General features: G+C 44.4%; 2 protein-coding genes across 2 annotated transcripts in view; one reads left to right on the forward strand and one right to left on the reverse strand.

Annotated features, from left to right (window-relative positions):
• TMEM92 (transmembrane protein 92) overlaps positions 1-13,306 on the forward strand; it is a 365,445-nt gene that overhangs the window by 128,218 nt on the left and 223,921 nt on the right. The window lies entirely within an intron of this gene.
• Positions 4,857-12,535, reverse strand: LOC309328260 (goannatyrotoxin-Vere1-like). The gene is made up of 4 exons (XM_081838341.1): positions 12,417-12,535; positions 11,646-11,833; positions 8,821-8,922; positions 4,857-5,415 (listed from the first exon to the last, which is right to left on the reverse strand). Exons 2-4 carry the CDS (start codon positions 11,831-11,833, stop codon positions 5,391-5,393), a joined length of 315 nt encoding a protein of 104 aa, XP_081694467.1. The 5' UTR covers positions 12,417-12,535; the 3' UTR covers positions 4,857-5,390.

Raw genomic sequence — 13,306 nt, forward strand, 5'->3', positions numbered from 1 at the left:
AACATTGACAGCTATGAGGTAAGCTCCGCCCTGCATAACTGGCTGCTTGATGCGGTTTTATACACACAATTTGAATGGCAATGCACATCAACTTTGGGGAGTGGCCCCCTCAAATATTTTATTTGGGGGCAAAGATCCCTCGGCCCCTAAGAGTTGGCTCCTATGCTCATGGATAAAATGGCAACCACCAGTCAGTCCCTGAGTCTACCTGCAGCTTCCCAGAGAATCCCAGGGACTGTGGTTTGCTAAGGATGCTCTGAAATGTAGCGGAGTCTGTAACCTGAAGCGGATGTAACCTGAAGCGTATGTAACCCGAGGTAGCACTGTACTTTGAAAGAAAGCTATATGAAAACATTGCACCGTGATATTTGACCCCAGCTAAGCTGGCAAAAATGTATAGGACAAGTACAAATACCTCCTGGGAATGTAAAGAAAAAGAAGGCACTTTTTATCCTATGTTGTTGACCTGTAAGGTGGTAAAAGCTTTCTGGGAGATGATGTATAATGAAATGAAAGGTTGTTTTCTGCTGCTCCAGAGAAGCGGGCACGGAGCAATGATTCCAAACTACAAGAAAGAAGATTCCACCTAAACATTAGGAAGAACTTCCTGACAGTAAGAGCTGTTCGACAGTGGAATTTGCTGCCAAGGAGTGTGGTGGAGTCTCCTTCTTTGGAGGTCTTTAAGCAGAGGCTTGACAACCATATGTCGGGAGTGCTCTGATGGTGTTTCCTGCTTGGCAGGGGGTTGGACTCGATGGCCCTTGTGGTCTCTTCCAACTCTATGATTCTATGAAATAGGGAGGGGAATGTTTAAATTAACTTTTGTTTTTTTTAAAAAAAACCAGAAGCTTTTTTATTAGGAATTATAGGTACTACATCCCAAAGGAGCAGAAAAGACTTTTTATATATGGAACAACAGCTGCCCGAATGCTGCTAGCCCAGAGATGGAAACAAGTCAAGGTCCCTATCAGAGAGGAATGGCAAACTAAGCTGATGGACTATGCCAATATGGCAAAACCGACTGGAAAACTCAGGATGCAAGGGGGTAACATTTTTACAAAGGAATGGGGGGGAACTATAAGTTATTTAAGAGACCACTGAAAGCAGATGGAAACCTATCCACCCGGGAAGAATGGCAGATGAAGGTGATGGAATACATGGAATTGGCTGAGATGACTGGCAGAATCTGGGACCAAGGAGAAGAGTTGGTGGAAGAAGATTGGAAAAAATTTAAAGTTTATCTTCAAAAATATTGTAAAATTAAGGACTGTTAGAAAGTTGTTGGGAAAAGAAAATTATGTGGTTTTAGCAGAAAAGATATAAAGGATTAAGTAAAAATGAATTGTTGAAAGAGATTGTTAAAATTGTTAAAAAGATGAAAAGCGGGAAAGCGCCGGGGCCGGATGGCCTTCCGGCCAAATACTATAAAATACTAAGCAATCAAGTATCCCCAGTGCTAGGAGAAGTGATGAATAATATATTAAAAGAAGGAAGGATCCCGAATACCTGGAAGGAAGCATATATTACATTAATTCCTAAAAAAGATGCAGATACTTTGGATGTGAAGAATTACAGGCCAATTTCATTATTAAATAATGATTATAAATTATTTGCAGATGTAATGGCAGAACGATTAAAAAAGGTCTTGAATAATAAAATACATAAAGATCAAACGGGCTTCCTTCCAGGGAGACAATTAAGGGACAATGTAAGGAATTTGATAGATATTATTGAATACCTGGATATGAGAATAGATAGACAAGCGGCCTTGGTGTTTATAGATGCCGAAAAGGCATTTGATAATATCTCGTGGGACTTCCTAAAGAAAAGTTTGGAAATGATGGGACTGGGAGAAAAGTTCAGAAAAGGCATAGAAGCAATATATAAGGAACAGAAGGCAAAATTGGTAATAAATAATACCACAACAGAATACTTCAGTATACATAAAGGAACTAGACAGGGTTGCCCCCTGTCTCCTTTACTATTTATAACAGTATTAGAAATACTTAACGAGAGACTGAGAGGGGCAACAGAAGTCAAAGGAGTCAAAGTAGGAATGAGGGAATATAAAATCAAAGCTTTCGCAGATGACATCGTATTAACCCTAGAAGATCCAAAACATAGCATAAAAGAAGCCTTACAAAAAATTGACGAATTTGGAGCTGTGGCAGGATTTAAGGTAAATAAAAATAAAACCAAAACGCTGGTTAAAAATCTAACTAAGGAAGAAGCAATAGATTTGGAACGAAGGGCGGAAATTACGGTAGTTAAGAAAGTGAAATATCTTGGAGTGTGGGTTACGGCTAAAAACTTAAATTTGTATAAGGGTAATTATGAGGTCACCTGGAGGAATATAAAGAAAGACATGGAAATTTGGAGGAGGATAAAATTCTCCTTTTTGGGGAGGATAGCAGTCGTTAAAATGAATATTCTACCTAGAATGCTGTTTCTATTTCAAACTATCCCCATACTTAAAGGATTAAAACATACTTAAAGGATTAAAACAGAGATCAAGAGTGGCAGAGAGACCTGGCGAAATATATCTGGCAGGGGAAAAGACCATGGATAAAAATGAAAATTTTGACCGATAAAAAGGAAAGAGGGGGTTTTTCTTTTCCGAATTTGAGTTTGTATTATGAAGTGGCGTGCATACTTTGGTTAAAAGACTGGATAAAACTGGAGAATAAAGACTTACTGGACCTGGAGGGTTTTAATAATTGGTACGGATGGCATTCGTACCTTTGGTATGGGAAAGTGAAGGTCCACAGGAGCTTTATGAACCATATTTTCAGGGGACCAATATACCAGGTATGGGAAAGGAATAAAAATCTCCTGGAAAAAAAGACCCCCTGGTGGATATCCCCAACAGAGGTCTTAACGATCAAGAAAACAAATTCGGAGAAGAACGCCACCTATGAAGAACTTCTAAGAAAAACAGAACAAGGGCCTAAACTTAGACCCTATGAAGAGATAAAAAGTTCATTCACTGGTTGGTTGCAATATCACCAGGTGAATGATTTGTTAAAAGAGGATAAAAAGAATCTAGGTTTTGAAGATAAAAAATCGAAATTTAACATAGAGATAATAGAAGGTAAAAACAAAATATTGTCCAGAATCTATGATATGTTACTAGAGTGGCATACAAAAGACGAGGAGGTGAAGGAGGCGATGATTAAATGGGCAATTGACTTTGGCTATAATATTGATTTTGAAAGGTGGTCGGAATTGTGGAATAGCAATATAAAGTTTACGGCCTGTATGACACTGAGAGAGAATGTTTGGAAGATGCTATACAGATGGTACCATACACCAGTGAAATTGGCCAAAATGTATAGATTAAAGGATAAGAAATGCTGGAAATGTGGTGAGGTGGAGGGTGACCTCTATCATATGTGGTGGACATGTAAAAAGGCGAAAGGCTTTTGGGAATCAATCTACAATGAGCTCAAAAAAATATTTAAATATACCTTTCCCAAAAGACCTGAAGCCTTTTTGCTGGGAATGATGGGTAAAGAAATCAAAAAAGAAGACAGGACGATATTTCTTTATGCCACCACGGCAGCAAGAATTATGTGGGCACAATACTGGAAAGTGGAAACCATTCCCAGCATAAATGATTGGCAGATTAAAATGGTAAACTATGCTGAACTTGATAGACTAACAGGCAGGATACGAGATCAAGATGAACAGAAATTCCAGAAAAATTGGAGTAAATATTGGAATTATATTGGAACAAATTCATAAAGTGAACTGGCGGGGTTAGAACAATTCTATCAGCGAGTGAATTTAAGACTTAAAGATTAAAAATCAAGTACATAACAGAGGAAAATATTTGATACTTACCAAAAGGGTGGAAGGGAGTCTAGGGCTCGGTTGAGCCCAAAACATTGTGGTTTTGTTTTGTTTTTTGTTTTTTCCTTTTTTTCCTCTTTTTTCTTTTTTTTTCTTTTTTTTTCCTTTTTGACGATTTCATTTTACTTTATTCTTTTTTATATATAGTTGGGAGAAAGGAAATGTTAGCATATGTACCCATATTGTTATGACCTTTTGTGTATTTTTTCGTTTGATGTATATCTGTTTATGCAAAACTTTAATAAAAATGTATTTTAAAAAAAAGAAAGAAAGAGAGAAGGTAAAATTAGAATAATTCAAGACAAATTATTAGGATAAAAACAAAGTTGGAAGGATTTGCTGGAATACCTAATTGAATTAGAATACAAAAATGGGAGGCGTGAGGAAGTCAAGGAAATAAGTGAATGTAAGAAAGTGAGTTAAAGGTTGGATTTGTTTTTTATCTTTTTTCTTTTTCTTTTTGTTTGTGTTTTTTTGCCTATATGTACTGTTTTTTCTTTTCTCGCCTGAGTGTTTTTTGTGTTTTGTATTTTTTGTAATCTTTAAAATGTGAATAAAAATTTATTATATATATAAAAAAAGAAAGCAGATGGAAACCTTGGCAGGACTTTGATTTCACTCGTAGTGTAACAATTACCATGGACAATATGGATTGATATAAAACTTAGAGTTTGGAAAAAGATACAGTTTTAAATGTTTAAAATGGGACTCCAAGGAGGGGATGAGGGGGGAGTCCTGAGATTCGGAGAAATCTCTGTATATGGATATATATTTGGATTCTTATAACTTTGTACTGGGGGGAAATCAAATAAAAAAGATTTCAAAAAAAAAAGAAAGAAAGAAAAGGGTTTGAATAAAAAACACTGTGGGAGTGTGAGTGGGAAGCCCATCCGTGAAACAAATATGTTATGTAATTATTTGATTGAAAATTGATTGGGGAAATTTAATTAAAATAATATAATTTTTAAGAGAGAGAGCATAAAAAAGGAAAAACTCCAGGAGGCTTCTCCATTAAACTTGCTTTTTATTGTGGATGCAGAGAAAATTCATTGAAAATGCATACATTTACATACATTCACCCATAACCACACATACACACGCGCACACAAATGGTGTATAAAATAAAGATCAACCCAGAGGAGACATAGTAGGCTCTTGCACTGGTGAGTCAACACAGACGTCACTACAAATACAACCTAGATCACCACCAATGGCAGCCCCACCCCCACCCCCACCTTGTCCCCAGACACAAAGATCTCTTGTGTCGCCCCCTGCTGGTTTATGGAAAGACGGAGGCATGGCTTTGTTGTAGTGTTGTCTGGGGAGTGGAAATGATCCCCCAAGCCTCACGAGTACGAGGTGGAGAAAATCGAAGTGGGGGAGAGGAGAGGGTCTCTTCAAAGAAAAGTTTCGGCTCTCGTCACGGGTTGATTGTTTTTCTTTAAAATAAAATTTAAAAACCGCAAAACGACACCACAGAACTGGAACGTCTAAAAAGTGGCAGCCGGCGGGCCATCGGCCAAGGTGTGCGAAGGTCGTCACCACCCATAGGAATCATCAAATCTGCAGGAAACAAAGGCAGAATCACACAATTGCAGGGGAAGGAGCGAGGTTCGCTGCTCCTGTCCCAAAAACAAGGCCACCCACCCTCCCAAATCCACCCAGAGCAAGGGCACACCACAGAGTCGGTGCTTTAAACCAGGGTTTCCCAAAACCTGGTGTTAGGGACTGGGAAGAGGGAGAATGGTGGAGACCGCCTCCCCAGGCTGACCCTTCCAGAGAAGTGTGCATGCACACGAAAGCTCATACCTAGAACTAACTCAGTTGGTCTTTAAGGTGCTACTGGAAGGAATTTTTTTATTTTGTTTTGACCTTCCAGAGAAGAAGAAGACAGTTCAGAAGAAGAAGAGGAGTTTGGATTTGATATCCTGCTTTATCACTACCCAAAGGAGTCTCAAAGCGGCTAACATTCTCCTTTCCCTTCCTCCCCCACAACAAACACTCTGTGAGGTGAGTGGGGCTGAGAGACTTAGAGAAGTGTGACTGGCCCAAGGTCACCCAGCAGCTGCATGTGGAGGAGCGGAGACGCAAACCCAGTTCACCAGATTACGAGTCCACCGCTCTTAACCACTACACCACACTGGCTCTCAGAATTCAGAATTACAACTGGGGTTTGAGGGAGGTCACAGCTCAGAGGCAGATGAGGGAGATAGTTGGGAAATAATGGGAGAGAAGGAGGAGGAGGAGGAGGAGGAGGAGGAGGAGGAGGAGGAGGAGGAGGAGGAAGAAGAAGAAGAAGAAGAAGAAGAAGAAGAAGAAGAAGAAGAAGAAGAAGAAGAAGAAGAAGGAGGAGGAGGAGGAGGAGGAGGAGAAGGGCAACAGTTGATGGACACCGTGTCTTTAGAAAGCATTCCAGACACACACACACTCTCTCTCTCCCAGAACATGGCAGACCTTGAACGTAGGAGAGCAAAGACCTCAACCAGAGCCAGGGCTTTTTCAGCTGTGGCCCTGATCTGGTGGAACATTCTGTCACAAGAAACTAGGGCCCTGAAGGACTTGACATCTTCCTGCAGGGCCTGCATGACAGAGCTGTTCCACCAGGCCTTTGGCCAAGGCACAGTCTGACCCCCTCTCTTCTTCTGCAATCTTCATAGAACTCTAGCCCAATGGTTGCAATTAATTTGATTCTGAACTGATTTTAGAATGTATTTCAATTTTTCAACTTTTCAGCACCCATAGTTATGACTCATGAGAAGTGGGAGGGACAGAGGGAGTGGGGTTTGACTCTGAGCAACACCATAATTCTGAGAGGCCACATTCCCAAGCCTCTCTCTGTGAATACTGAATAAAAGCAGATGGTAAGAACTTTTCCTTGTCTTGTCAGTTCCTGGCAACCTGCCGAGGGGGCTGGTTCCTCTGTTGCCTGACAATACCCCTTTTCCAGGGAGTAAGCTCCACAAAACTATGACTTACTTCTGATTCTGAATAGGCAAGTGTGGGAATATCACCAGAAAGCATTCCAGACCCACAACCTCCTAGAACCTGGCAGGCCTTAAAAGTAGGAGACCAAAGGGCTTGGAGACCATGGGGGGCGGGGAGTGCTGTTGATGAATGGGGAAGTGGAAGAGAAGGGAGGTGAAGATTTACTTGGGAAAATGCCATTATTCCAAGAGCCTCTCTCTGTGACTATTGAATGAAAAGCAGATGGTAAGGACTTTTCCTTCTCTTATCCGTTCCTGGCAACCTGCCGTGGGGGTTGGTTCCTCTGCCACCTGACACTTGGGTCGCCAGCTGTTTCTGAACTACAACTCCCATCATGCCTAGCTAGCATCAGCTAGGTCAGGGATGATGGGAACTGCAGTCCCCAAAGAAGCTAGAGACCCAAGTTTGGGAAAGCCTGGCTTAAATGATATTGCATTGTTAAATACAGTGGAACCTTGGGCTGCGAACGTGATCGGTGCGGGAGGCATGTTCACAACCCGCAGAGACGCATCTGGACATGTATGGGTCACGATTCGGTGCTTCTCTGCATGCGCAAAGTGCAATTTAGTACTTCTGCGCATGTGCAAGCACCAAAACCCAGAAGTTACCTATTCTGGTACTTCCAAGTTCGGCATGAAGTGCAACCCGAAATCGCGTAACCTGAAGCGTCTGTAACCCGAGCTACCACTGTATATGTTTCATATAAACCTTTTTTCAGTGTCGCCCTTGGATGTGCTAGATCTGAAATAAGGGCCATAAAAGATAAACAGATGGAATAATTGTACTGGATCACGCACAGCTCTGAATCCGCAGTGCACGATTCCTGGGATTATTCCGCATTTGTCTTCAGAGGAAGCGTGGTGTAACAGTCAGAATGCTGGAGCAGGACCCGGGTTCGAATCCCCATGCAGCCACAAAGCTCGCTGGGGTGGCCTTGGGCTAGTCACTGCCTCTCAGCCCAACCTACCTAACAGGGTTGTTGTGAGGATAAAATCGAATCACATGCACCAGCTTTGAGGAGAAGGTGGCATATAAACATAATAGTAGTAGGGAGGTTCCTTTGGATAAGTGCAGAATGCTGCTTTCCTAGTGATGAGTAATCTTTCAGGGGGGGTTGTGGGGGGGGGCGGAGGGGAAACATTGCACTGGGTCAAGATGGAGGTGGCTTCCAAGCAAGTCTGAGTCTTAAACTCACCTTTGTTTCTACAGATTAGACATCACAGTAATCACACAGAAAAGTATCTGAGCATTTAGAGCATGTTCTTTCCTTCCTATTTAGCAATCCTTAAAGGTTGTTGCGGTTAGAAAGAACAGGTAAAAATGAAAGGTAAAGGACCCCTGGACAGTTATGTCCAGTCAAAGGTGACTGTGGGGTTGCGGCCATAGCTGTCAACCTTCCCTTTTTTTTGCGGGAAATTCCCTTATTCCAGCGCCATTTCCCACTGCTTCCCACTGCTATCCCGGACTGTTAGATATCCCGTAGACTGTCCCCAGGACAGGTGAGTCTGCTGAACCCTTATTTTTGAGGCTGCTGATCCCTTTATTTCCAAATCTGAAAGTTGACAGCTATGGTTGCAGCGCTCATCTCACTTTCAGGCCGAGGGAGCCAGCGTTTGTCCACAGACAGCTTTCCAGGTCATGTGGTCAGCAGGTCTAAACTGCTTCTGGTGCAACAGAACACCGTGACGGAAACCAGAGCGCACGGAAATGCTGTTTACCTTCCCACCGCAGTGGTACCTATTTATCTACTTGCACTGGTGTGCTTTCAAACTGCTAGGTTGGCAGGAGCTGGGACAGAGCAACGGGAGCTCACTCCATTGTGGAGATTCGAAGTGCCGACCTTACGATCAGCAAGCCCAAGAGGCTCAGTGGTTTAGACCACAGCACCACCCTCTCCTCTAGAAAGAATAGAATTCAGGTCAGGTACAAGTGGCTTCCAGTACTCTAAAAATGGCTATGCCCTGCAATGCTAGGAGGACTCACCGTGATCTCATGTTGTGGTCACTGTTGCTGCTGCTGCTGCTGCTGCTGTCTCCAAAAATGAGTTCAGACATCAAGCTCTCTGGACTGGATCTCTTGCCATACCTTGTGTAGAGAGTGGGATGGAGAGGAAGGACTGAGTTAGTGCCATCTTAGAAGTTCCCTTGGAGAGATGTCCAGATTTTTACTCTTCCTCTCCCCACCACCTAATTTCAGCAGCTACAAAGCAGGAGCCCCACGCTGAACTTGCAACAGATGAAGCAAGGATAAGAAAGGAGTTCCTCTAAGCATGTACAGAATGAGCTACTGGGGCATCGCCACCCATGTCTACACCTTTGGGCCCAGTATACCTGAAGGAGCATCTCCACCCCCATCGTTCAGCCCAGACACTGAGGTCCAGCTCTGAGGGCCTTCTGGCGGTTCCCTCCCTGAGAGAAGTGAGGTTACAGGGAACCAGGCAGAGGGCCTTCTTGGTATTGGCACCCGCCCTGTGTAACACCCTCACATCAGATGTGAAGGAAAGAAACAACTATAGTGGTACCTCGGGATGCGATCCATTCCGGAGCCCTGTTCGCATCCCGAATGGAACGCAAGACACGACGGCTCGTCTGCGTGTGCGCAGGTCGCGTTTGGCCGCTTCCGCACATGCGTGTGATGTCATTTTGAGCATCTGTGCATGCGCGAGCGGCGAGACCCGGAAGTAACGTGCTCTGTTACTTCCGGGTTGCCACGGAGCGCAACTCAAACGTGCTCAACCCGAAGCACATTCAACTCGCGGTATGACTGTATCCGACTTTTAGAAGACATCTGAAGGCAGCCCCGTTTAGGGAAGTTTTTAAAGTTTGACATTTTAGTGTGCTTTTAATATTCTGTTAGGACCCACCCAGAGTGGCTGGGGAAACCCAGCCAGATGGGAAGGGTATAAATAAGAAATTATTTATTATTATTATTATCATCATCATCATCAAGGAATTTCAAAGCAGAGGGTAGAAACTTCAAGTAGCCCTAAACAACCAATAATAATAATAATAATAATAATACCCCACCCATCTGCCTGGGCTTCCCCAGCCACTCTTGGCAGCTTCCAGCACACATAAAGACATCACAAAACCTCAAACATTAAAAACTTCCCAATACAATGGTTTGGGCACGCAACTCAAATGCAAAACCTGCATTGCAAATCTTGCCTGTGTTTGAACATCCCCAAAGAAGGTTGGTCAGAGAAGAGCAACAGAGAAGACTGGCTACAAGAGCTGACCCTTAGGGTGTGACTCTCCTTGCAAAGGTGGGCATTTATCAGTGGATTCTAAAAGGCTTGTGCTCCCCCCCCCCCCGCAGGAATATATGTGCTGCCGTTCCGTGGTTTGCAGAAGTCAGATCCACAGCTCCCCTGGGTTCAGAACTGGGTCAGGAGTTCAAGAAGGACATGGAGACAAAATGAATCACCCCGGAGGGGTGAGGGCTTGCTAATCGCCTCCTGGGTCAGATTTCCAATTAAGTTTCTATGAGATGACAGTTAATGGGCTGTACCAGGCACTTGGTGCTAATGGTGGAGGTGTTGAAATGGGCTTTTCTTTTCTTTTTAAGCAGCCGGGCTGCTGACTTGATTGGCTGCCTTTAAAAGCTGCAGGGCTCAGCAATCTCTGCAAATGAAAAGCTACACTCTGTGGGCGCACAGACCATAGTTAACGTACTCGACAAAGTAGTGATTATTTGCATAGGCAAATAAGGTTTAAGAACTTGCTTCGTGGGCCTTCTTAACTTACACACTCAGTCAGCAGAAGATAAAAACTGTTTGCAGACCCTCCAAGTGTCCCTATTTTCCAGATTTACAGAAGCCTTCCCGATTTCTGATTTGATCCCAGAATGTCTTGCTTTTCCTTAGGACGTCCCTATTTTCATCAGAGAAATGTTGGAGGGTATGGAGTCATGTGACACACACCCCCCCCCCCTTGAGCCAAGGAGACAAGTAACTTTACAACCTTTAGAAGACATCGGAAGTCAGCCCTGTATAGGGAACGGTTTTTTTAATGTTTAATGTTTTATTATGTTTTTATATACAGTGCTACCTCTGGATGCGAACGGGATCCATTCCAGAGCCCCGTTTGCATCCTGAAGCGAATGCAACCCGCGTCTGCGCATGCGCGGGTTGCGATTTGTCACTTCTGTGCATGCGTGTGACGTCATTTTGAGCATCTGTGCATGCGTGAGTGGCAAAACCTGGAAATAACACACTCCATTACTTCCGGGTTGCCGCGGAGTGCAACCTAGAAAGGCTTAACCTGAAGCGACTTCAACCCAAGGTATGACTGTATGTTGGAAGCCACCCAGAGTGGCTGGGGCAAACCCAGTTGGATGGGAGGGGTAGTAGTAGTAGTAGTATTAAATAGGACATCACTACTTTCATTGGAGAAATGTTGGAGGGTATGCTGTTAGCGTGCTTTCACAACACAGAGAAAATGAAACCTGGCACAGGAACAGTCTAAGGTTGAAGAAAGGTATCATCTTTCGAAAGGGTTCACTGTGGCTTCCTTGCAGCTTCACAACTGATGACAGACAAGGATGCTAGTGAGCTGGATACAGCCTTGCCCTGACTCACTCCCTCTGCTGCCTTCACCTGGGGAATGTTAAGAATGTGTGCTCTACTTGGCAGGGAGCTAAAGCCTTTCCTTCATTGCTTTGGACCTCTACACCCAATGCCCATTCCCCACCAACATTCAGGCAAGCAGTGGTGTGTGTGTGTGTGTGTGTGTGTGTGTGTGTGTGATCATTTCCCTGGTACATAAGAAACCACTACTGCACACCCAAACCCACACAATCCTGCTCACCTCTGCCGTGTCACCAAGTTGATGTAATGCCGGAGAGCTGAGAAGTATTTGGCCATCTCTTCTGGGGAAGCATCTTCTCCGGGACTCTCTGGCTTGGGAGGGTAGGCATCCACTAAGGTCCCCAAGCAGAACAAGACGCACAGGGTCACGGCGATCACAAGAGGCCAGGGCTTCAGAGAGGCCACCATCTGGAAGGAAACAGACGAGAATGCACAAAGCCTGCTAAGCAGCCTGAACTAAACCAGTGCTGCCAGATGAGCCCTGCAAAAGCATCCCATAGTCCCTTGTGGAAATGCCAGCTTTACATTAATACATTGCCACCTTGTTGAGATCTGGCATAGCCATCAGCCTTTCCTAAACTGCCCGGAAAACAGAACACCGGCAGATGCTCAGTGTGGACGTAACTGCGTACAAACATGCCGCTGTCAAATGTTCATCCAGCAGAATGTCCGGTTCCCTGAAACAGCCTCTTTCCCTTTTGACCCCTGATCCCAAGGCTCAGCAAAGCAGCTCGGTCACTCGAAGCACCTGCTATAAAATGTCAGGAAACAGCAAGCAGAAGATGAACATGTGCCCAAAAAACACCTGCCATCCTGTTGTGTTCGGGAACCCCAAGCAGCCCTCGGCTTTTAGAAATTAAGTCATGCTTCGGCTTTATTCCCTAGTCCCCACAACTTTATTTCCTTCCCTTAAAAGAAGCCCAGCAGCAGATCGAAGGGACTTCCCCCCCCACACCAACCAAACCAACAATTGCCTGTCCCAGGTACTCACTGTCAAAACGAGGTAGGAGCAGGTGTAAAGCTAGATGCAGACGGGTGCAAGTAGGATTCAGCCAGCCCTTCTGCAAGTTTCAAGTTGCTTCTTCTTGCTGACGCCTCTGTTAGCAGCTCTCTCTCAGCCAGGGGTTTATATCCTGGATAGGTGGGTAAATTAAGGAGGGGGAGGCTCCTCCCCTCCCTCCTCGTTCAGTCATTCACTCACCCATCATGTGTTGATCAATGCGATTCTGAATCAGCCACCTTGATTGCTGAGCGAACAGGCGCTGCACTTGCTAAGGGAGGGGGAAGCTGAATGGGGAACAGGGTGAACCTTGACAGTGGGGGGGGGGCAGAATTTAGACAGGCAGCAACTGTGGACCTGAGCCAAGCTCTTTGTACGATTAAATAACTGGAGCTTCTGATGGGGGGGGGGGACTAGGATAATGGGGCTTCACACAGTCCTAAGATCTCACACTGGAGGAGGAAGACGTATATACTCTTCAGGTTTGTGCTCATCCCCCGAAACTGGTAAGATGCAAAGTTTTAGGAGAGAGACAGACTTCACTCACACAGTGAAAGGAGAAGCCTGTTGGTCTCAGTGCCGGTGAATACTGTGACACGCACAAGTACAGTATATGAAAGAGCTGGGAGGCAAGGATCGGTTCAGATCAAGTATTCTGTTGCCTTGATAAGCAAAGTTTAACTTTCAGGACTGAGATTCTTCCAGTGATCTGTCTGATGAGCGGAGAGGAACGTTGCCCCGCTTGTAAACTTCACTGTGGTGACTAGCTGTCTCCTGGGAGAAGAGAGTGTGCTGGAATCCATCAGCCACAGACTTGTCACATTTCTATCTGGCTAGGGTGGCCATGTCAAAATCAAAGGGGTTGGTGGAAAATTTCAGTA

The sequence above is a fragment of the Podarcis erhardii genome, assembly GCF_964252035.2.
Source record: "Podarcis erhardii genome assembly, chromosome: 13".
Taxonomy (NCBI): Eukaryota; Metazoa; Chordata; class Lepidosauria; order Squamata; family Lacertidae; genus Podarcis; species Podarcis erhardii.

Bases quoted from the DNA above. Each gene is read 5' to 3' on its own strand.
- LOC309328260 (XM_081838341.1), bottom strand. From the start codon at position 11,833: ATGGTGGCCTCTCTGAAGCCCTGGCCTCTTGTGATCGCCGTGACCCTG. The intron at 8,923-11,645 runs GTGAGCAGGATT...TCTCTACACAAG, and splicing joins AACTTGGTGACACGGCAGAG to GTATGGCAAGAGATCCAGTC. The intron at 5,416-8,820 runs GTGAGTCCTCCT...TGTTTCCTGCAG, and splicing joins GACCACAACATGAGATCACG to ATTTGATGATTCCTATGGGT.